This window comes from Mya arenaria, chromosome 3 (assembly GCF_026914265.1).
Source record: "Mya arenaria isolate MELC-2E11 chromosome 3, ASM2691426v1".
Classification (NCBI taxonomy): domain Eukaryota; kingdom Metazoa; phylum Mollusca; class Bivalvia; order Myida; family Myidae; genus Mya; species Mya arenaria.
In genome coordinates, this window is record NC_069124.1 from 50,941,350 (window position 1) to 50,963,310 (window position 21,961).

At 36.1% G+C, this 21,961-nt stretch overlaps 2 protein-coding genes across 5 annotated transcripts in view; one reads left to right on the plus strand and one right to left on the minus strand.

The window, feature by feature from the left end:
- LOC128227189 (kinase D-interacting substrate of 220 kDa B-like) overlaps positions 1-5,078 on the minus strand; it is a 37,528-nt gene extending 32,450 nt beyond the window's left edge. For 3 of the 4 annotated variants that reach the window (XM_052937477.1, XM_052937473.1, XM_052937476.1), the window contains exon 1: positions 4,871-5,078. The gene's annotated coding sequence lies outside the window, so the exon portion shown is untranslated. Of the gene's footprint in view, positions 1-102; positions 190-4,870 lie in introns of those variants that run through there. The other variant, XM_052937474.1, reaches the window with a different exon arrangement.
- A 4,825-nt stretch (positions 5,079-9,903) lies between these two features.
- Positions 9,904-21,680, plus strand: LOC128228838 (peptidyl-prolyl cis-trans isomerase G-like). The gene is made up of 5 exons (XM_052940348.1): positions 9,904-10,021; positions 13,590-13,664; positions 14,254-14,412; positions 14,828-15,112; positions 18,815-21,680. Exons 1-5 carry the CDS (start codon positions 9,990-9,992, stop codon positions 21,174-21,176), a joined length of 2,913 nt encoding a protein of 970 aa, XP_052796308.1. The 5' UTR covers positions 9,904-9,989; the 3' UTR covers positions 21,177-21,680.
- The last annotated feature ends 281 nt before the right edge of the window (positions 21,681-21,961 follow it).

A 21,961-nucleotide genomic window follows, 5' to 3' on the forward strand; every position in this document is an offset into this window, starting at 1 on the left:
CTGTTATTCTTGAGCAAATTATTATTGATTTATACAATAACTTTTTTACAATAACACAAATAAAACAATTTTAACACTGAATATGAATAATTAAACACTTACGCTCACAATGCAATAATAAATTCACAGGCAGAAAAAACTGTTCACATCATCATGAAATTCATTATCACATCTACCGTACATGCTTTTCATTATGAATATACATACATTTAATTAAATATGTAGTCTCATTGAAACTTGTAAGAAAAGCTCGTATTTAAAGATATGTATAAAGTTGTGTACACTGATGATAAAACAGCCTTGCCCTGTAATGAGAGCAGTTTTAAAGATAAACTTTGCAGACAAAATCTCGCTTTTATCTGAATAATTACAAAGCAATATTATATATGTTGAAAAGGCACTGTTATCTGCACAACTATCGTATGATTGATTTTCTTCGAATTACTACTTCAGAGTAACTATAATATCTATTTTAAACTAAGAGCTGTCCGGTCAGTTTAGGTCAAGTTTATTTGAAGTGGAAAGTACAGATTTCAATTGTATTTGTGGCACCCACTTATAATATTTCACTGGCATTCTAATAAATCATCTTACAATACTTTGTGGTAAGCATTTTCACAAGATGATCCATATGAGAGCAAAGGCCAAACTCTTGACATGTTTTATTCAGCTGACTTTATCACTTTTAAAACATTCCTTTAAGGGGCAGTGAAAAAAGTGGAGGCGGGTGGAGATGAAAATCTATCAATTAATTTATAGTTGCCTTATAGTACAAAAATTGTGAGGCGTTTTCAGTCATAAAGAACAGTTATAATTGTACCTCATTTCATACAAACGCATGTTTATCTCATTAAATAATTGTAATGTTCAAAAACTTCAGACATTTAATACACCCTTACATGACAGAAGTCGCCTTTTCATGAAATTTATATATATCCATGGTTAAATGAGAAATAAAACATGATAATCACATAACATCCCCTTTTTTAATATGCGTTACATTATTATTGAAGGAAAATTACCAGCCAGGTGCCAAATCATTTTTTATATAATATTATCTATAATACACCAAAGAAATTGTTACAATGAAAATGATAGATAAGTAACAGTGGTTTGATGTCTGATAAAACATTGTTGCCCACTTAAAGCTTGAAATTACAGTAAATTTCTAAATATTGGAGCTCCGATCCCTGCTTTAAGAAAACAAAACACAGTGACACATCTATTATTTCATTAACAAACATCTCACTTGCTCTTATCATTCTCTTTTGTAAAGATATCAGCCGAATCTCTTAACAGGTGTTTCTATAAACGCTCAATAAACATAAAAATATGCAATATTAGGCGATTTTAAAATGTTATCCTAAGCCCTGAAATCCCATGTTGTTGCCCATATATTTTCTGCATGATGACATATGAGTAGAACAAGGTGTGCAAAAATTATTCACTCTTGTAGAACAAAAGATACGGAGCAGGCAAGAAAAAGAGGGCTTAACCCTTATAGTTATATTGTAAAATTGACCTTGAACCAGACATGGGTTCTGCAAATTGCCTGGCTGGATGATTAGAAGATGTGACCCAAGTTTCATTAGGCTTAAATACTGAATTGTGCTATGACTATGAGACTCTTTCTTCTTAGTATCAATTTTGAGATCATTTAGCACTAAAAATCTTGTTCAAATTTGTCAAAAGAGTAATTGAATCTTGAGTTTCAGTCTTCCCGAAATTGTTTAAGTTGTGCCTGTCCATTGGACAGACAAGTTGGAAAGTTTAGCAGTTCCAAAAAAATATTTGCCTTTCCAAACAAACATGACACCGATGATGAAGCATATTGAGAGCTGACGATTTTGATTGTGCCTTGGTGCAAATCAAGAACCAATCAAAACAGTTGTAGTAAAATGCCTTTAAGGATGCATCATTTTTTCTCTTAGCAATCAACATCATGATTCCATAAAATTATCAGAAATGGCCAACTGCTGGTGATGTTATGTGACATCAAATATCAATGTGGGATTGACTTACTACAGCTAAGATAAATAATCAGCAAAAAGGTAAATGTTTTTTCGCCTAGTTAGGTACCTTTTCACTAATAAGTCGTCTAAAAGAATGTTGGTCATCCGGACCATCATTTACGAAAGAGCTGCCCGACCTGTACGAAATTTGCCAGACATGTCCGGTGGACTGGCACATTTTGGGAAGACTGGAGTTTATAAACCTGTCAAAGACTATCAAATCATTGGTATTACTAACTCATTTTTATATTTTGAACATTTTAGAATTATTTATGTTTGTTTCATTAAGGAAATGTAATGTTTTGAGATTTCATATTACATTATTATGAATTTCCAACACTGCTTTGGCTTTGGTTATGCCCATCTTCAACATGGTAAGCATGCCTTCCAAAATTGTTAAGAATATCAATGTGCCTGTTATCAGGGTTCTCAATAAGCTTCAGTTGAACCTTCATAAATAGAAAATCAACCAACCTGCTCCTACTTATTTTCCTTCATATTATTTTTCTAAATTTGAACTGACCCATTTGAACCATCCAATTTAGCAAGCAGCTGTTCTTGAAAACACTGTCTTATACTTTAACATGGCCGGAAAAAAACAGGGTGCAAGAAGATCAAATGGTGTTTGTAAATGAGCCTCATGAATGAAAATCATCCATTGTGTGATGAAACATGAAATATTTTTTTTAGATTTCTTATGTTGACTCAGCTGATGTCTAACTATATTATTATTGGCCTTCCCTAAGCCTTTTTAGCACCCCGGGACTGGGGCGTCTGATTATCGAAATCTGTATCACTGGGGCACTTAAATATCGTATTACGACACAATACGTTAAGATTAAACTCCCAGGACACTTGTATTTTTGCAAAAGAAAAATTTCCAAAAGCGAGAAATAGGTCTGCTATGATCAGATTGCCGGGACGCATGCATTTTCTTGACCAATTAGCACGTGCCAAACATGAGTATTATGTAATTTTCAATGACAGGGTGTTGTTTAAGCAGCTTTTTGATATGAGATTAATGACTCTCTTTATGCTTATCAGGTATTGATTCAAAATGGTGATTTTGATGCAGGGTATTTATTTTGGATGACTGGTATGTTAATCGACTATTTTTTGCCGTCTGCAATGCGGGGAATCCGCATATAAAAATGATTCATAATCACATTTGGAATCTATGTTTTCAACATAAATTCGCATGTTTAATCAAACAAAACTAATGAGAGAGTATTTCAACTGAAGGAAGATACATATCAAATACTTACTTCCTACTCTTAAGTATAAAGAATGGGGGGCTGGGAAAGCGTGGGTCCTGTCAACACTTTCTGCCGCCTGTGATTTTGATGGTGAATATCCATTCAGATCATATTTTTTCATTCACTATTTCATGTTATTTTTCATAACAATGATGATTTTATCTCCTTGTCGTTATTTAAGAATTCTCCTCTTAAGGTGCACCAAAATGTGCCACATGGCAGTGAAAATGTAACAAGAGGCCCATAAGGGCCTATGCTCTACTGGCATGGCTCTTGTAGTCATTTTCAATCCAGAGCATGTATGTATGGGTAAAAGGCAACAAACATATAGTTCTTGTTTTGTGTTTGGGTTACCTGAAAACGTTGCACGTTCAACATCTGAGGACAGAAAGTGTTGTAAGCAGATTAGTTACATGAACTATTTTAATATGTGCCAAGAAAAGGTCATCTCACAAAAAAAAAATTGCTTTCAAAACTGTACTCATGGTCAAAATTTTATTTCTGTAGTTTTAAGAATAAAAAAGTTGGTCAAATGGTCAAAGTCAAGGTCATCCTATGCTCGTTTGCAAAACTGTACACATGGTCCAAATATCATTGCTGTAGCTTTAAAAATAAAAAAAATAAAAAAGAAGGTCAAAAGGGGTGGGATCAGCTTTGCCCCCAGGGGCATAATTTCAACTGTTTTGCTAGACAGTCATCATATGATGCTCCACAACAAATATCAAAGGTATGAGCCTTGAGTTGAGGTATGGGTTTTTTGCTAAAGACTGAATTCATTGATAAACATGTTTCCGAAAAAGGCTAGGTAACTTCTTACTTATTCACCGAAAATCAGGTTAAACACACGTTCAAAGTTCAGAGCGCATGGTTGAAGGCCTTGACCTGCCTCGTTTTCTGTGAAACATTTCCTTAAACGTCATAGCTATTTTTAACCACCAATAATAAATAGTATATTCCTTTTATTGTATTGATCACGCACATGACGTCAGAGGTCATGGTTCAGAATTGTGTAAAATGTCGGCTATATTATGATGCAATACAATTAGTTGCAATACATCAATGATTCAATGTTTACTACTAACAAGTCAAGACAATATTTAATTGGCGTTTGCGGACACAAATACAAATTAAACGCTGTACGATTTACAATGTACATTAGCATAAAAAACAAATAGCTTCTGAACAAGAAAGATTTCTTGCTTATCTGATTAGACACGGAGATCCGCCACGGGGTCATAAAATTGGACGTTTTTTAACACTATCGTTCATATTAAACTCGGCAGTAAACCAGCCACTCGGAGGAACTCGGTGGGATTTTTGAGAGGGCAACAGTTTTACCCTCGGAGGAAGTCAGCAATCATCAGACTTATCCCTCACAGTGAGCGAGGAAAGTGGGTCTAACTCGTTGAGTGTACTGTATTACTAGTAATGATGATGGGAGTGGAAAGAACAGCATTTTTCCCACATAGCAGCAGTGGAAACAAATTTGTTTAATAGTATACTATTATACAATAATTCTGATATAGTTTAGATATCTTTGATACAATGAAGTTGCTTATACTTAACCTTTAGACTTAGTCGAAATATTGTCCGAATATTTACCTTTATCGGTTTGTCCGAATTACGAGCACTTTTGGAAGACAAAAATCAAAAACAAATCTGAATCATTATAAGCAAATGTCACATTCTTATTTCAACAAATTCATTTCATAAATATTTTGGATTTCTGTTGAGTGGGTTCGATGAAATACTCAAATATTATCTTGGTCCATTGTTTTTTTTTCGACAGGAAGCTGATATAATGTGTATATGTCGGCGGCTCCTCTTTTCTAGAACGGCAAATTGGGGACCTACAAAGCTTAGTTGCGCTATGATTAGGCAAGAAAATGGTTTGATGCATAGGGTTTAATCTTCTTCAAAAACAGGGAGGGAAGGTAGGCATTTCATTTATCTTATTTTATTTTTTATTTGGCTATATGTAAGAACGTTGTTGTCATCATTGAATGATGTCATGGGTAATCTTCTGTATGACGCTTTGAAGCTTTAAACTGCATATAAAAACACACATTAATTGAATTATGTTTTTTACCACTGACAATAAAAATGATAGAGTCGGCGCCTATTTTGAAGGTAGTGTCGGGAAACCAAATGCATGTTTTAGGCCTTAGCTAACTGTAAGTGTGTATGTTATTGTAAAATCAGAGAGTATGGTGTTTTTATTGGCCCAATGTGAAATTATTATTCAATTGGAACTTAAATACTTAATAAACTAATTTACGATTTTTTAAATATAGGATTTCAACCACATTCAATACTTGCAAATTATATGTACATTGGACGCTTTTATACACTAATAAACGTGCATACTGTGTATGTATACATATATGACGTATAACGCATTAAGCATTTGTAAATCTTTCAAAAAATCATCAATATCTGGGACCAATAACACAATCCTTCTCCCAGTCAATATGACAAAGATAAAATTAATTCTAAAGATGCACTCTTACTCCCAATTAAGAGATTTACCACAATTAATAATATTGTTTTAAAATTCCAAAAAGGATGAATAAATGTCGAAAACAATGGTTTTTACAAAAGGATATCGAGTTTAATTTGAAAGAAATGAGCGGTATTTCTACCTCGTGACCGCAGTTAATCTTTTAGCATTCACCAATCATTTAGTTTTTAGCGCTTTCTGCGTTGGTACACGGTTACAATCTTGTTATCAGTAATAAATAGTGTAACTGCGAGCCAAACAAACAAACACTAGATAGCCGAGCTTTCTGGCGTAATGTAACAAACACCAACAGATCGCTTCAGGGAAAAGCATGCTGGATCCTAAAGGGGTCAACTGGTCTTAATATACACTAACTTCTCTATTCTCACATAGCCCGGGATTTGCTAACTTGCATATTATCAACCAAGTTTACATCCGGTATGAACGTACTTCCGTTTTATACGGAATATTATTATGAACGCACCTCCGCCGCTGTAGACCTCTGCCGCCTACAGGGGACCGTTACACTTCAACCATCAGGAAAGTAGAGCTTTAAAGATTGTTGAAGTTCCAACTTACTATGCCTCACAGGACAGCTGAGCTTTCTAGCATGTGCATAGAAGTGGAGATTATGAACGCACATCCGCCGCATACAGCGGACCGTTACATTACTTTCCCCTCCGAGAAGACTCGTCCCGGGTCTTGCTCTGGGAATCTTATGGGTAAGGCCTAAAAAAATAATTGTTTGGTAAGGGTAACATCCTTTTTAAAAAATAGATAGGATAGGTAGGCTTTTTTCTTTTCTTTTTTTTTCTTTCTTTTTACAAGGCTTTTATATAAGAATGTAATTTTCATCATTGGAGAATGGTGTTTTTTATTTTTTTTTTAGTTTTTCAATTATCTTATTTCAAACTGACTATAAAACGGTAGGGTCGGTGCCTATTCGGTAGGTAGGGTCGGGTTACCCGCACCAAATGTTGTTTTTTTGTTTTGTTTTTTGTAGGCCGAAGGCAACTCCGTTTTGGCAGTTGTCATCATCCCACCGCTGCCACCAGTTGTAACGTGCGACGTTAAACAATCACCAACAGATCCCTTCAGAGAAAAGCATGCTCGATCCTGAACAGGTCCATTGGTCTTTATATACACTAATTTTTCTATTCACACAGAGCCCGAGCTTTGCTAATTTGCATATTACCAACCAACTAAACATACGTACTATGAACGTACTTCCGTCTATAACGGAATGTTATATTATGAACGCACATCCGCCGCCTCACAGCGGACCGTTACATTACTTTTCCCTCCGAGAAGACGTCCCGAGTCTTGGACTGGGAAACACATGGGTAAGGCAACTCCGGTCCGGCAGTTGTCATTGTCCCACCGCTGCCACCATTTGTAACGTGCGAGGCAAACAAACAAACACCAGATTTCCGAGCTTTCTGGCGTAATGAAACAAACACCAACAGATCCCTTCAGGGAAAAGCATGCTGGACCCTGAAGGGGTCCACTGGTCTTTATATTCTTTATATACACTAACTTCCCTATTCTCACATAGCCCGGGATTTGCTAACTTGCATATTACCAACCAAGTTTACATCCGGTATGAACGTACTTCCGTTTTATACGGAATATTATTATGAACGCACCTCCGCCGCTGTAGACCTCTGCCGCCTACTGGGTCCGTTACACTTCAACCATTAGGAAAGCAGAGCTTTAAAGATTGTTGAAGTTCCAACTTACTATGCCTCACAGGACAGCTGAGCTTTCTAGCAAGTGCATAGACGTGGAGACTATGAACGCACATCCGCCGCATAAAGCGGACCGTTACAGTAGTTTCCATAAATGCATTATTTAGTAAATGGCCTAAGGTTTACCAGTCAGAATTGATGTTTGTTATACATGTGTATGCATTTTGAACAAGAGTGTCACTTTGAAAGATATTAAGTTGTTTTATTATTTGAATAAAAGTGCCTACAAAACACTTATAATTATACATCATACCACTGTAAGCACGAACACTCTGTCAATATTAAGGAAATGCACGTGCAGGGCGATGAAGAAAAAGAGACATTACGGAAAGGATAGAATTATCATTGACAAATTCAGCAATACAATATCGATATACGATAGGCGTATTAAGCCTCTGTTTCTACACATTCCGTCTCGAAAACTTCAATTTTCTTAACACGTGCGATAGGGATGCGTCGGAGAAACCCCACTACACAAACCGACTGCGTAACAAAACTAAATACTAGTAGTATCGTAAAGCCTATTAATGAAAACTATCTATACTTTGTGACCAATAACAAACTCCAGCTATACTTGATTCACAAATGCCCTTTGTTTGACGCCACTGAGTATTATCATTTTTTATCATAAACGATCATTTGTTCCAGCTATAGGTCATGATGAAAAAAATGTAATGAAGCTTTTTAGCATTTTATATTTTTGCGGTACTGAAATGTGTTTTCTCAAATGTGTTTGATTATTATTTGCATCATTTCTGTTAATGTCATTTTATTGTGTGTGTGCGTGCGCGTGCGTGCACGCACGGCTACATTGTAAAAGACACGTGTGTTATGTTTGTTTATATTATGATGCATTTGTCTTAATGTGTTACCTTCTTCAAATAAAGTTATATTATTATTATTATTGACACACGAAACTACCCAGACAACTATGGATTCACTTTGGACAAAGAAGTGAAGAATATTAAACTAGGTGATTGGTGATAAGACCATCCGTCCAATAACATATGCTGTTAAAAGATTGACTTGCATTTACAAAGTATTAGTCAATTTGGCAAAAAATTTCACAAATTCTGAACAATTGTTTCCCGAAAGAAAGCTCCAGAACTCACCGCATTAGGTTTTAATCTATATATAGGTTGGGAAGAGCATGTTCCAAGTTATCTGATTCTTCAACACTCAACCACAAATCTAGGAACCACTGTTATCATATATAGGATAGCATTGGGACTAGCGAATACAACTCAAATTAACAATGAATGAATGTACCGATAACCATTGTTAACACAGATAATCTAAAAAAATACGAAGGAATTCTATGTGGCCTGCCAATGGTATTGGGCCTATTTCTTGGCGCTTTAGACCATACGAATGCATTTTGCGCTATTTGTTTACAAGGTTGTGATATTCACAAACTTTCTATCGTATTCCCAAGTGTCTTTTTAGCCTCTCTTGGCTTGTTCGTCATTTATATACATATTTATGCCCCCACAAAGTGGCGGCATATAGGGTTGCCCTTGTCCGTACGTACGTCTGTCTGTCTGTACGTACGTACGTCCCGAAGATTGTTTCCGATCTAATTCTTGAAAACTGTTTGTCCAATCCTCACCAAACTTTAAACACATGTTTGTGACCATAATATCTTGATCAAGTTCGATAGTCATGGAAATCGCTTTAGTCATTTAGAAGTTACGGCCCTTTTTTGCCAAAAATACTTCAAAAATATATGTTTCCAATCTAATTCTTGAAAAGTATGTGTCCAATCCTCACCAAACTTTACATACATGATTGTGACCATAATATCTTGATCAAGTTCGATAGCCATGGAAATCGCTTTTGTCATTTAGGAGTTACGGCCCTTTATTTGCAAAAAAAGATTTGAGATTATCCTGAATAATCATTATGGCTTATTTTCTGTGACAAAAAATCGAAGTGGGGGCATCCGTGTCCTATGGACACATTTCTAGTTTTTATATAGTTTTGTTGCAACAAATAGTAATTCATTGTTGCCCAGGATTATAGCAACGTTGGCATTCGATATCTGGGAATATATAATGCTACTTTTTTTTCCCCAGAAAATGACCAGAGACGCCATGTTTAAAGAAAATGAACAAGCAATATTGGTAAGTATTATATGCAATTTTATTATAAATTTCAGCGGTATTGCAGAATCCTGGGGGCGGGGGGTTGACACCCTCAATGTTCCCCAGTTTCTTTAGGAATCACGTTCAAGGATATTCTGTCATATATTTGAAGGCCGTGTCTAAATGATAACTATACATTTATATTACCATGACAGAAATGTCCAAAACGTAGTTTACAAAGGTATACTGTAATTGATAGTGGGATACCGCAAAAGGCATTAGTGGGATAAGGGTAGCCGAAGTTTGAGTACGAAGACGTTTTTACGCATGCGCCATTGTCAAACGGTGATCATGTACAGGCTCGGTTGTTTGTCTTTTTAAAGCAGAAAATGAGTGATTCTGAGCGAATTACACTCGAAGGGTATAGCTATATGCAATTGTATTATTTTATTGCATGCAAGAATTTCATAATGTTTCGTTAAAACAACTAATTTCTAAATATTTTATAGTCTGTTTCCATGAAGTGTCAAATAACCTCGTGTAAATAATCCTGGGCCGGTTTCACAAGTCGATGTAGTCTATATTCCGAGCTGATCATGTCCTATTTTTATGATAACATTAGAACCTTATTAAATGTCTGTCATTTTACGGATCTTTTATGGACACACCTCATTAGTAGGGAATATCACATCTAAAAAGGACAAGTACAGTATTTCAGATTGGAAGCTATTGACAATATTATCCATCTTACCAAACTTGAACAGTACACTTTACAGAACTGTAGTTATCCATGAATACTTTCAACGCTTCTTTCATGTTCTACTCGGATGAATGGTGCACGCCGGCTTGTTAGTGAAAACTGAAAAAATAAAACACTGATGAAAAAAATCAACATCAGAACATAGTCCAAATAATTGTACGTTGACGGATTTTTTTTTAGATTTTTGATATGGCAAATCCTTCACGTACAAATTGTTTAGTATCAAAAGTGGGTAGTTGTTCCGATCAGGATTCCGGGTTAAAGCATATAGCGTCTATAAAATATCATAAAAACAAGAAATATTACCAGAAAATGTTATTTTATATTAGTTCCGTACACAAAAATTAAATATCCAACTTATAATAATGAGTTTGACGGCTTTTCTTCATTTCATTCTGTCAAAACATAACGATATATACATGAAGGGCACCTGCAAGGCTTTAGGGCACAGTTTTAAATCGCTCGGAACATTTCGGCCATGGCCGAGTTGTTACGATTGTATAACGAGGTCTATCTCGAAGCTTTGTCGGAGGAGGCCGAGTTATTACGATTGTATCGAGTTGTTCCCCTTCGCATAATTGTTGTCTGTGTCAGTCAACTTTCGTTTTATTAGAAAGGTAAACAACTTGTTTTAAGGCATTAAATGCTTGTTTAGTGCAAAATAACATTTCACTTACATGGTAAAATATGAATATAACTCTTTATGATCAATTTCAACCATAAATTAGTTCACTTAAAACAATTTCAATATTTTTAAAACACCCCTGTTTTTTGCACATTCCCGTTTAGACGTTAGGGATTGGAAGAATCCTGTATAACACGTCTATTATTTTAGACTACATCAGAACAGTGAGAATTGGAGTATGTATAAAAAGAAAGCTGAACTTAAGTAACATGATAAAAAGTGATTGGTGAACTGGTAAAAAGATTAAACCAATGCTTGCTTATCTAATGCTTAATGGTTGCCACAGCTACCTAGAATGCGTCAGGGGTGGGGATAGTGACAATATGATATGGCAAACTGTCCCAAAATACAACAGATTGAATCTGTGATAGTCAGTATTTACTTGAATTTGTCTTAAACATAGTGGGTGCATAAGTCTGGTTAATCTCATTGATGTTTGAATAAAGATGGCAGAGTAATAGCAACATGATGATGCATATGTTGTAAAACATTTCAAGTTGTGAATCTAGTCTATGTTGTTCGAGTGAGCGCCAACCAAGACTTTCCTGCATGTTTGTAACACTGGAGAGAGGAGAGAAGTGATGTTTAACCCAACAAATAGCCCGACGCACACATGCCATATTTTCTGGAGACCATTCAGGGGGATTTGTTCGAAAGTCTGAAAATTCAGGGGGATTTTGGTAGTATTCAGGGGGATTTTTTAGCAGGTCTAATTCGGCAAAATTTCAAAGTATTTTAAAACGCAAGTACGAAAAAAAAAAATTGCCATAATTTTGAAAGGCTCCCGAGGGGATTATGTCCAGAATTTAAGGGGAATTGGGTCACATACCAGGGGATTTTCATCATCGCCATGTAGCATTACGGGCATGACACACGTGCCAATTCACCTTGTCTACCCCTTTTTCCAGCCCTTCATCTATATTTTTATGAGACACAGCCATATTGCATAATAAAGGCACTCACTTGCAAAATAAAATACTTCACAGAAAAATATGTTTCAGAGACAATTTAATGGGCCTACCTTCCTCTAAAATTGGATACAAAATCTGCTGCCTATGCTCAAAAATGATGACTTTCAGACTAATAGAGAGAATGGAATGAATTATAAATATTTTTCATTTCAATTCCCAAATAGTCAGATTTGTTTGTTTCTGATAAAAGCAAATGCATAATTTATTGTTTAAGTTCATAAACATATCTTCTTTTGGCATTCACCAAAAAATAAAAACATCACCACCATAATATTAAAATAAAAGTCATTTCATCCGAGTTGTCTACTTTCAGTTTCTCTTTTGGAAGTTGTTATTTTCCGATATTTGCGATGAAGGTCATGTCATGTATGTAAACATATTAGTGGGGTATAACAAAGAACAGCATTGTCTATTAGTTATTTAAATCCTTTTCTTTACTGAATAATTTACTGTCACCTTTAAATTATAAATCCTTTGGATGACAATGACACATGCATTCGGAGCTCCTCGGCCATTATTTTCAAAAACAACCTCGGATGTATGCCGGTACATCAGTTGAAGTAGTCCGTAAATTTTTTAATAATATCATTAATTAAATGTAGTGTTTAAGAGTTGTATTCATTGCTCTCAGTTTAAATTGATTGCCAGTGAAGTGTATTATTGCAAACATGATTAAGATTCCCAAGAGTTAAGTCATAAAGTTTAACAACTAATTCAGATTACTACGCGATCTATTTGCAGCGGACTTAAACGTACCACTTTTTGAGTATGTAAACCGTCCAAATACATCCGAGGTTGTTTTCGATAAAATGGCCGAGGAGTTCCGAATGTGACACATGTTTTGAAGAACACTTTAATTTGTTACATCCTCTCTGATTGGATAAAAATTATAGTTTTAACCAATGAAAATCGACCTTTTATCTGACCAGTCTAATTGACATTTCTTATGCAAATTCTGTCAGTTTCAATCAAAACAATGCATGAAATGTGCCCTGCTGATTTATTAAGTGTCACCCAATAGGTGTTGTTAAAACACACCATCAGTTGATAATCCAATTAAGCTTCAGGACAGGAAGGGCATTATAACTGTAAACAGGCATATATAATTAAACCCTGTGATAATTTTGCGTAATTTTAAACACGCTTTTTTTAATTCCGGGGGATTTTCATCTCCCTCCGGGAGACCGGGGGATGGGTCGAAATTCCGGGGATTTTTTCCCCCTCCGGCGGATATGGCATGTATGCCGACGTTGAACTATTTCAATTTTATTGGTGTTTGATTTTGCCTGTCAGGCGTAAGACTAAGTATTCCAAAACTCCATGTGACATTTAAACTAGCTCCATAACTAAGCTGTTTCCTCTTTTGATGAAAATTAATTCTAAATTACAAATTGTACAAATGTTAACCAAATAAAGATGACTTTTCCAGCTCAAAGAACTTTGTTATGCTGTGAAGTCGGGATGTTCTAGTTATATTTTGCACTACATTCTTTATTTGAAAAGTAAAAACTTTAAACAAAAGCTTGGTATGTGCAAAGAATGGTTTTTAGCATTTTATTGTAATTTCTTTCAGACAAGCTGTCAAAGAGATTCTTAAGGATGCAAGGCGATCTAAGGAAATTTATAAAGACTTTGGTGCTCTTGCTTTGTAAGTACTGGTAAAAAAATCGTAAACTTTTAATATTTAAAACAACTACAAATCTAGGTACTTGTACATTGTATGGACACTTTTAATTTAAACTTCTATATTTTACAATTGTGAAACAGGTTATTACAACATTATATTAATCACTCTTGTAGACACACAAAAAAAGTAAGTTCTTAATTTGTGGGGAAAACTGTTGTTCCCGGAGAAAAAACCCACTTGTCTGGCTTGGTGACCACAAACAAAACTCACGTGTGCCCAGGCCGGGAATAACTTGGGTGGCATAAGTGAGAAGCAAGTGCGCTTACCAATGTGCTAACCAGACAAGCAGTTGTTGTCTTTGACAACAATCATTGCTTGTTATTGTATGCCATCAGTACAGTTTAATGATTTTTAGGTAACTTGGTTTGGGTCAGACATCATTACTTTTTTCTTTCCACGGAATGAACTGATGATTCTATATGCTTTCAGCTATTATCATGAATAAGGAAATTGATTAATTTATAATGTATGTCATAACGATGAAGAAAATATAATTTTGTAGATGTAGATAATGAGTGTATATAAACTTATGATTCTGTTTGCATTCCAGGCAGAAGAGGGACGTTCTGCCGAATAAGCGCTTCCTAAATAACACCCTGGTCAGCACTCTCAGGCACAGCTACAGGCAAGATCTGAAGGGTAAAGACGGTAGTGAAAGGAAATACAAACAACACATGGCATCTAGGCGTCGAACAGGTGGACGAAATAGGTGTGTGATTATTCATGTTCAGTAAGGAATTATAGATTTGCAGTGATGAAGTTACTTAACGCTTCTAGTTGAAAAGAATTGAAGCAATAAACTGATGAGTTGGTATTAGATTCAGAGATAATGAAAACATCCTGTCCCATTAAAAGCTGCGTACCAGGCTATTATAAGGAACTTTCAAAATGCCTGGGGTCAAATTTTGGGATGTTTATTGAAGCCCCTGCAGATTGTGATGTGGGAATGTTGTTTTGTGTCTTTGTTAAATATCTTTAAATTTAATATATTATAAACTGTTTAAGATGTTAAAAGTATCCAAATATGTTTACTGAAATAAAATTCAATAAGGTTTGTCAGTTAAAAAATATTGCAACAATTTTATATACATCTTAAAGCCTTCTTAATAATATAAATGCTTCAGGTTCAGGGCCGAGCATGATGACTTCCAGAGGGAGGGAGAGCCTGAAAATGTCGACTATGGTGAATTTGATGCCATCAAGTACTCTGACCAGTGTACGGGGTTGTACATAAGGGACTCTCGGAGAAAACATGCCCAAATGAGTGATAACTTTGTAGAAAAGACTGGTAAATCAGATTCAGAATCTGAGAAATCATTCACAGAATATGATGACCCCCCTCCTCCTTCAGCCAAGGAAGAGAAATCACCTCCTCCACCAGCCAAGGTCAAGAGATGGAAACATGACAAGTATGAGTTTTGTGGAGAGTTTTCTGGGGTTTTTTAAAATCTTAAACGTCATGTAGCCATTTTCTTTCAAATTGTTTGAATAATTCAGATATTTTGTTGTTTAATGGCACAATGTAAATGTTTACATTTTTAGCTCGACTATTCAAAGAATAGGACCAATAGGTGGGCTATACTACTCGCCCCAGCGTCGGCGTCTGGTTAAAATTTTAGGGCAAGTTGGGATTTTCACTTATAAGTCCAAAACCCTACATTCAATTGACTTAATACTTCACGCAGTTGTTCAGGGCCATCACATGATGAGGTTAGATAACTCCATATTATCGTTTATACAAATTATGGCCCCTGATTGACTATGGAACTTAGGTTAAAGTTTTAGGGCAGGTTGGGATATTGTTTAATAACTTCTATACCCTTCATTCAATTGACTTAATACTTCACACAATTGTTCAGGACCATCACCCAATGAGGTTACATAACTCCATATCCTTAATACAAGTTATGGCCCCTGATTGACTTGGGTTAAAGTTTTAGGCAAGTAAAAGTTAAGGGCAAGTTGGGACTTTAATAAAAAAACTTCTATACCGTTCATTAAATGCACTTAATAAAATTCAAAATTATTTACGACCATCTTACATGTACAACAAGAAACATAACTCCGTTTTAAGCATAAATACAAATTATGGCCCTTGATTTTTTTGATTTTTTTTTTTTATTTCCTGAAAGGCATATTTGTATATTCTTTACCACATTTTCATAATGGGAAATCAAGTTATTTGAATGACTTGGGTCATTGTTTGGGCGGGCTGGTGGGAGGGCAGCATCAGTATCAGTATCACCTTATGTATCGAATAATTTTAGTTAGGTTTGACATAAAGAGATTATGTTATTGTATTCTAAGTCAAAGCGGCGTAGTCAAGCGCGCTGTCTTATGACGGCTCTTGTTTCCTCAGAAACACAAGGAATGTATCAGTTGAAATGTAAATCATGTTTGCTTGCTTTGATTACCCATATGTGGAAGTATTTTTTAGCTCTACTGGCCAAAGGCCAGAAGAGCTTATGCGATGGTCATGTGTACGTAGTATGTGCATCCGTGGGTCTGTAAACAATTGCTTGTGAACATGATACAGTTTTCAGTTTTGATTGTATCTCGATGAAACTTGTACAGTATCTAGATATCCATTAGAGCTCTCGATGAAACTTGTACAGTATCTAGATATCCATCAGAGCTCGGTTCCTTTCGAAAACCAGCCAGATCCTCCCATTCATGCCTAGATTATGGCCCTTGATAGTATAAAAAAATGCTATTGTGTAAACCTAGCTTGTGAACATGATACAGTCTTCAGTTTTGATTGTATCTCGATGAAACTTGTACAGTATTTAGATATCCATAAGAGCTCGTTCCTTTCGAAAACCAGCCAGATCCGACCATGCATGCCTAGATTATGGGCCTTGAATGTATTAAAAAATCAGTTTGTCTGTAAACAATTGCTTATGAACATGATACAGTCTTCAGTTTTGATTGTATCTCGATGAAACTTGTACAGTATTTAGATATCCATTAGAACTTGGTTCCTTTGGAAAACCAGCCAGATCTGCCCATGCAAACCTGGATTATGGGTCTTGAAAGTATTAAAAAATGCTATTTAAAGCTATTTTTAGCCAAGTTTACATGTAAAGTCACAATTGCTTGCGAAGGTTTGTTCAAATTATGCCCCTGGGGTCATTACTGCCCCCCCCCCCCCCCCGGAGATTGTCCCGCAAGTGACCATTGCGGCAAATGCAAACGACCTCGGCGACGTTGGCGGAGGCCCAGGGAAGAGTCCTCTTTACTTTGTAAGGGACGGACCCCCCACCTTAAATTGGGAAATGTTAAAAACCTTTTTGTCTGAAACCACTATGCAAATCCTTGCTGTTTTGAACAAGGTTTTATTTAGTGGTCCACTACCATGGTTGTTCAAATTATGCCCCTTGGGTCAAAACTGGCACTGCCCTGGGTTTCATAGAGACTTATTATATATATATATTTTCAAAATCTTCTTGTTTCAAACCACAAGGCCCATACCTTTGATATTTGTTGTGGAGCATCATATGATGCAATTGAAAACATTTGAAATAATGCCCCTTGGGCAAAAGTTGGTCCCACCCCTTTTGACTTACTTAATTAATTTTTAAAGCTACAGTAATGAAATTTTTACCATGTGAACAGTTTTGCAAACAAGCATTAATGTTGTCCTCGAATGTCCTTGACTTTGACCGACTTTATTTTTAAAGCTACAGAAATGAAATTTTGACGATGAGTAGTTTTGAAAGCAAATATTTTTAGCTCTACAAAGGCCAGAAGAGCTTATGCGATGGTAATGTGTACGTAGTATGTGCATCCGTGCGTCCGTGCGGTCGTGCGTTTGTGCGTCTGTAAACAATTGGTTGTGAACACGATACAGTCTTCAGTTTTGATTGTATCTCGATGAAACTTGTACAGTATCTAGATATCCATTAGAGCTCGGTTCCTTTCGAAAACCAGCCAGATCCGCCCATACATGTAAATGCCTAGATTATGGGCCATGAAAGTTTGAAAGAACTTGAAAGAAATGCTTTCTATTTTTAGCCAGGTCTGCATGAGCGAATTCTATTTTTAGCCAAGATTACATGTACATGTAAATTCAAGTCTAGAGTTAAGGGAGACAATTTGCAAGTCTAGGATTTTGAGAGACAATTTGCTTTTTGCTTCTGCAGTTGATTTTGTGAATTACTCTGCCATGTTCTTTTTGAAAGCCATTTTTTAGCTTTAAGTTCTGTAGTTTGCGCATTCATCTTAACAAAATTGGTTGTGAATGTTCAAGTTATGCACCTGGTGTCGTTACTGGCCACACCCAGGGTTCACAGGTTTGGTAAACATAAATCTGGAAAGGTGTGAAAATCTTTTTGTGTGTTCGTGCATCCATCTCAGCACAATTGATTGTGAATGTTTGTTCAAATTGATCAATGTTGTCCTAGGATGCCCTTGACTTTGACCTTTTGACCAACTTTTTTAACTTTTAAAACTACAGAAATTTTTACTATGAGTACAGTTTTGAAAGCATTTTTTTTTTGTCAGATGACTTTTACTTGGCACATATTAAAATAGTTCATGCAACTAATCTGCTTACAATACTTTCTGGGCTCAGATGTTGAAGTGCTACATTTTCAGGTAACCCAAACACAAAACATAAACTATATGTCTGTTGCCCTTTACCCATACATACATGCTGTAGATTGATATGACCACAAAAGCCATGCCAGTAGAGCATAGGCCCTTTTGGGCCTCTTGTTTACTCTCAGATTACCTTTACTTGGCACATATTAAAATAGTTCATGCAACTGATCTGCTTATAACACTTCCTGTCCTCAGATGTTGAATGTGCAGCATTTTCAGCTAACCCAAACACTAAAAGTGTACTATATATTTGTTGCCTATTACTGGATTGAAAATGACCTCAAGAGCCATGCCAGTAGAGCATAGGCCCTTTTGGGCCTCTTGTTTAATTAAACCATAGAAATTATTTTTTGTTTACCACCATTATGCTACTATATTACACTTTTATGATTAATCCATTTGTTTTGACTCTTGTGTATTTTGAGAATTAAACATCAACATTTTATATTTGTAAATGTTATTAAAATGTGAGTTATAGTATTATTCAGTTAATCTTGATTTGCTTTCAGATTTGAAGCCAAATGGTCAGATACAGGTTCAGCAGATGATTACACCTCTGATCGGGATGACCACCATGGAGTGGAAGATGAAGCAGAGCCTGGGATAGTTGATCAAAAACTGAGATCAGAGTATCGGAAGTATGAGAAATTGAGGAAGAAGAAAATAGACATAACTCAGCCTAGTACCTCCAGAGATTATGAGAGTTATGAAGACAATGAGGACAGTGATGAATCAGATCAAGATGAAAAGAGCGTGAAAAAGAAAGGCAAGATAGTAAAGGAAGTAAAGGTGTCAGATGAAAGCGCCAAGAATTCATCAGCATCAGAGGAGGAATCTAATAAAAATGTGTCGAAAAAGGTAGTTAAGAAGAGCAAAAAGGTGAAGAAACTACCTGTAGCTGGAAAAGATCTTGCTGAAATAATCAGTAAAAGAAGTATGTATGCAGACATGGAAGAGTTACGAGAAAGGGGGACTGAAATGGGTGATGATAAACATAAGTCTAGGGGAAAGAAAAGTAGACGAGAACATAATGCAGTATTGATTGAAGATAGTGAAGCAGAGATGAGTGCAAAAATTGAGAACAAGTCATCTTTCAGGCGTCACAATTCTCCTGATGATTATGTGAGGAAATATCCAGGAAGAACTGCAATTTTGTATGATGATAAAGAGGGCAGTCCACATTCAAGCCCTAGATCAAGTAATTTTCATGAAAGGGGCAATTATAGACATGAAAGAGACGGAACGCCTCCAAGATTTCAAAGAGGACGTGGAAGAAGCCACCGGTTTCATGGTCATTTAGGACATGAATATAGAGGCAGGGGAAGAGGGTTTGAGAGAGGAAGGCATCCAAGAATGGATGATAGACAATTTAAGGAGTATGAAAGGCAAAGTGCAAGCCATAGGTCACCAGAATACCACAGGGAGAGACGCGAAACTGAAAGCAGGGAGCATAGTTCAGAAAAACATAAACGGCAGTACAGTTCTGAAAATCAGTCGGAGGAACGATACAGTAGGGATAGATTAGAACATAGATCTCCTGGAAATGGTAGGCATTCAGAAGAAAGACACAAGAGAGGTAGATCACATTCTTATGAAAAACAAGACAAGAAATATTTGAGAGGTTCGAGTAAAGACAAAGATATAAGAGAAAAACATAGACGAGAAAGTGAAAGAGATGAAAGGTCTGATTTTGAAAAAGATGAACCTGTTGACATAAGTGAGTTAGGTATTCCTTATAAAACTGTTGGAGATGAGTGTAAAGATGACAATATTGATCGAGAACGCCATAGAGTTTCAGAACATTTCAGGGAATCACATTTTTATGGGCGTAGGCCGTATCATGGACGTGGATTTGAAATGAGAGGGCGTCCATTCATAAGGGGAAGACCTTTCAGAGGAAGAGGTCCTTTTAGAGGAGGATTTCCACCACCAATGATGCCTACGATGGATCCATTTTATGCTACCTTTATGCAGGAATTTCTGAAGGAAAGTGGATTTGAAGATTGGTTAAAGAAAAAAGCTAAGAAACTAAGGAGAAGGCATTCAGATTCTAGTTCTAGTTCTTCCAGGTCAAGGTCATCCAGGCGTAGATCAAGAAGATCAAGAAGAAGGAGGAGGCGCCACTCATCATCTAGTTCAAGAAGTAGATCGAGGTCAAGGTCTAGGAGTTACTCAAGGAGAAGGCATTCATCATCTTCATCAAGGCGAAGGAGTTATTCAAGAAGCCGTAGCCGGAGTTACTCTAGATCGAGAAGTAGATCGAAGTCAAGAAGAGATAGATCAAGGTCATCAAGTGATAAAAGCTACTCAAGAAGCAGGTCAAGATCTAGAGGTCGAAGAGATAGAAGTAGATCTAAAACCAAAGATAGATCATATGATAGAGGCTCTGAACGTGGTGAAAGTGTTGAAGATGATTATCAGTCAGGTAGTAAATCAAAATACAAATCATCATCACATTATGAACAATCTTCAGAAGAGGAAAATCAAGTGAATGAAGCTGTTGAAGAGATATTAGGAGTGAAGAAGAAGCATAAGAAAGTACACAAAACTAAAACTAAAAAATCTAAACCAAAACCATCTAAGCAAGTTACAAATGTCTTTCTTGAAAGCCCAGCAGAGGGTGAAGTGCGAGTTATAAAGAAAAAGAAAAAGTCTAAAACAAAGAAAGGTAAATTTAAGAAGACCTTTCAGGAAGCTGAAGACATTGTAAGTAGTGTTGCGAGTAGTGAGATGATAAACTATGTTGCAGATGATGGAGAAGTTGTGGATTCTGAACTCGAAGTTGGTGAAATACCAGATGAAAATCTGGAAAATGTGTCGAGTGAAAATGGTGTGGAATGGAGCAGCGAAGAAGAGGGTGAAGTTATGTAATTGAGAACTGAAATATGTTATAGAGAAACTTTCCTGGATGTTGAACATACCTCCTAACATTTGTTGCTATCTGAACTTTTCTATTCAGTTGACTTATGTTGAGAGTGAAGTTGAATCAGTGTCCGCCTCTCACTCAAGAGGTCATGTGTTTGATCCCAGATAGGGCAATATAATATTATCATTTGACGCTTTCAAAATTGACACAGTACTGATCTTTGCCGAAGTAATGGGCTCGAGACTGATTCATGTCAGCTTTTAGCTATCTTCACAATCTCCAGCTCAAATGAATAAGTATAAACCAAACATAACTTTACATTTTCCAATATGCATTATAGGTATGTGTAATGAATCTCTAGGGGATGTGATTTTAAGTTAAATAACTCAATATGTTGCGTATTCATGATGTGTTCAACATAACTTATAGAAATGTATTGAAAATTTCAAATAAACGTCATTGTGCAATATTGTTGCTATATGAGTATTAAAGTTATACGAGTTTTGTGACTGACCTTTGTGACCCCCCCCCCCCCCCCCCCCGTCAATCTAAATTTTAGGGGGTATTTTGCAGCCACCCTGTGGTTGGTCTGTTGCATTTTTTCCTGTCCGGAGCATAATTTAAAAATAGTGGATGGATTTAATCAAACTTCAAATCATGGTAAAGCACAATGATAGGAAGTGCAGTGAATAAGGACCGTAACTCTGTTTCACCTAATTACAGAGTTATTGCCCTTTTTTGTTTTTTCTTGTCAGCGGCGTAACTTCTCAATTACTAAATGGATTTCAAT

Coding starts and splice junctions, on each gene's coding strand:
- LOC128228838 (XM_052940348.1), top strand. CDS start 9,990: ATGAGTGATTCTGAGCGAATTACACTCGAAGG. Junction 13,665..14,253: donor GACTTTGGTGCTCTTGCTTT/GTAAGTACTGGT, acceptor TTTGCATTCCAG/GCAGAAGAGGGACGTTCTGC. Junction 14,413..14,827: donor CGAACAGGTGGACGAAATAG/GTGTGTGATTAT, acceptor TAAATGCTTCAG/GTTCAGGGCCGAGCATGATG.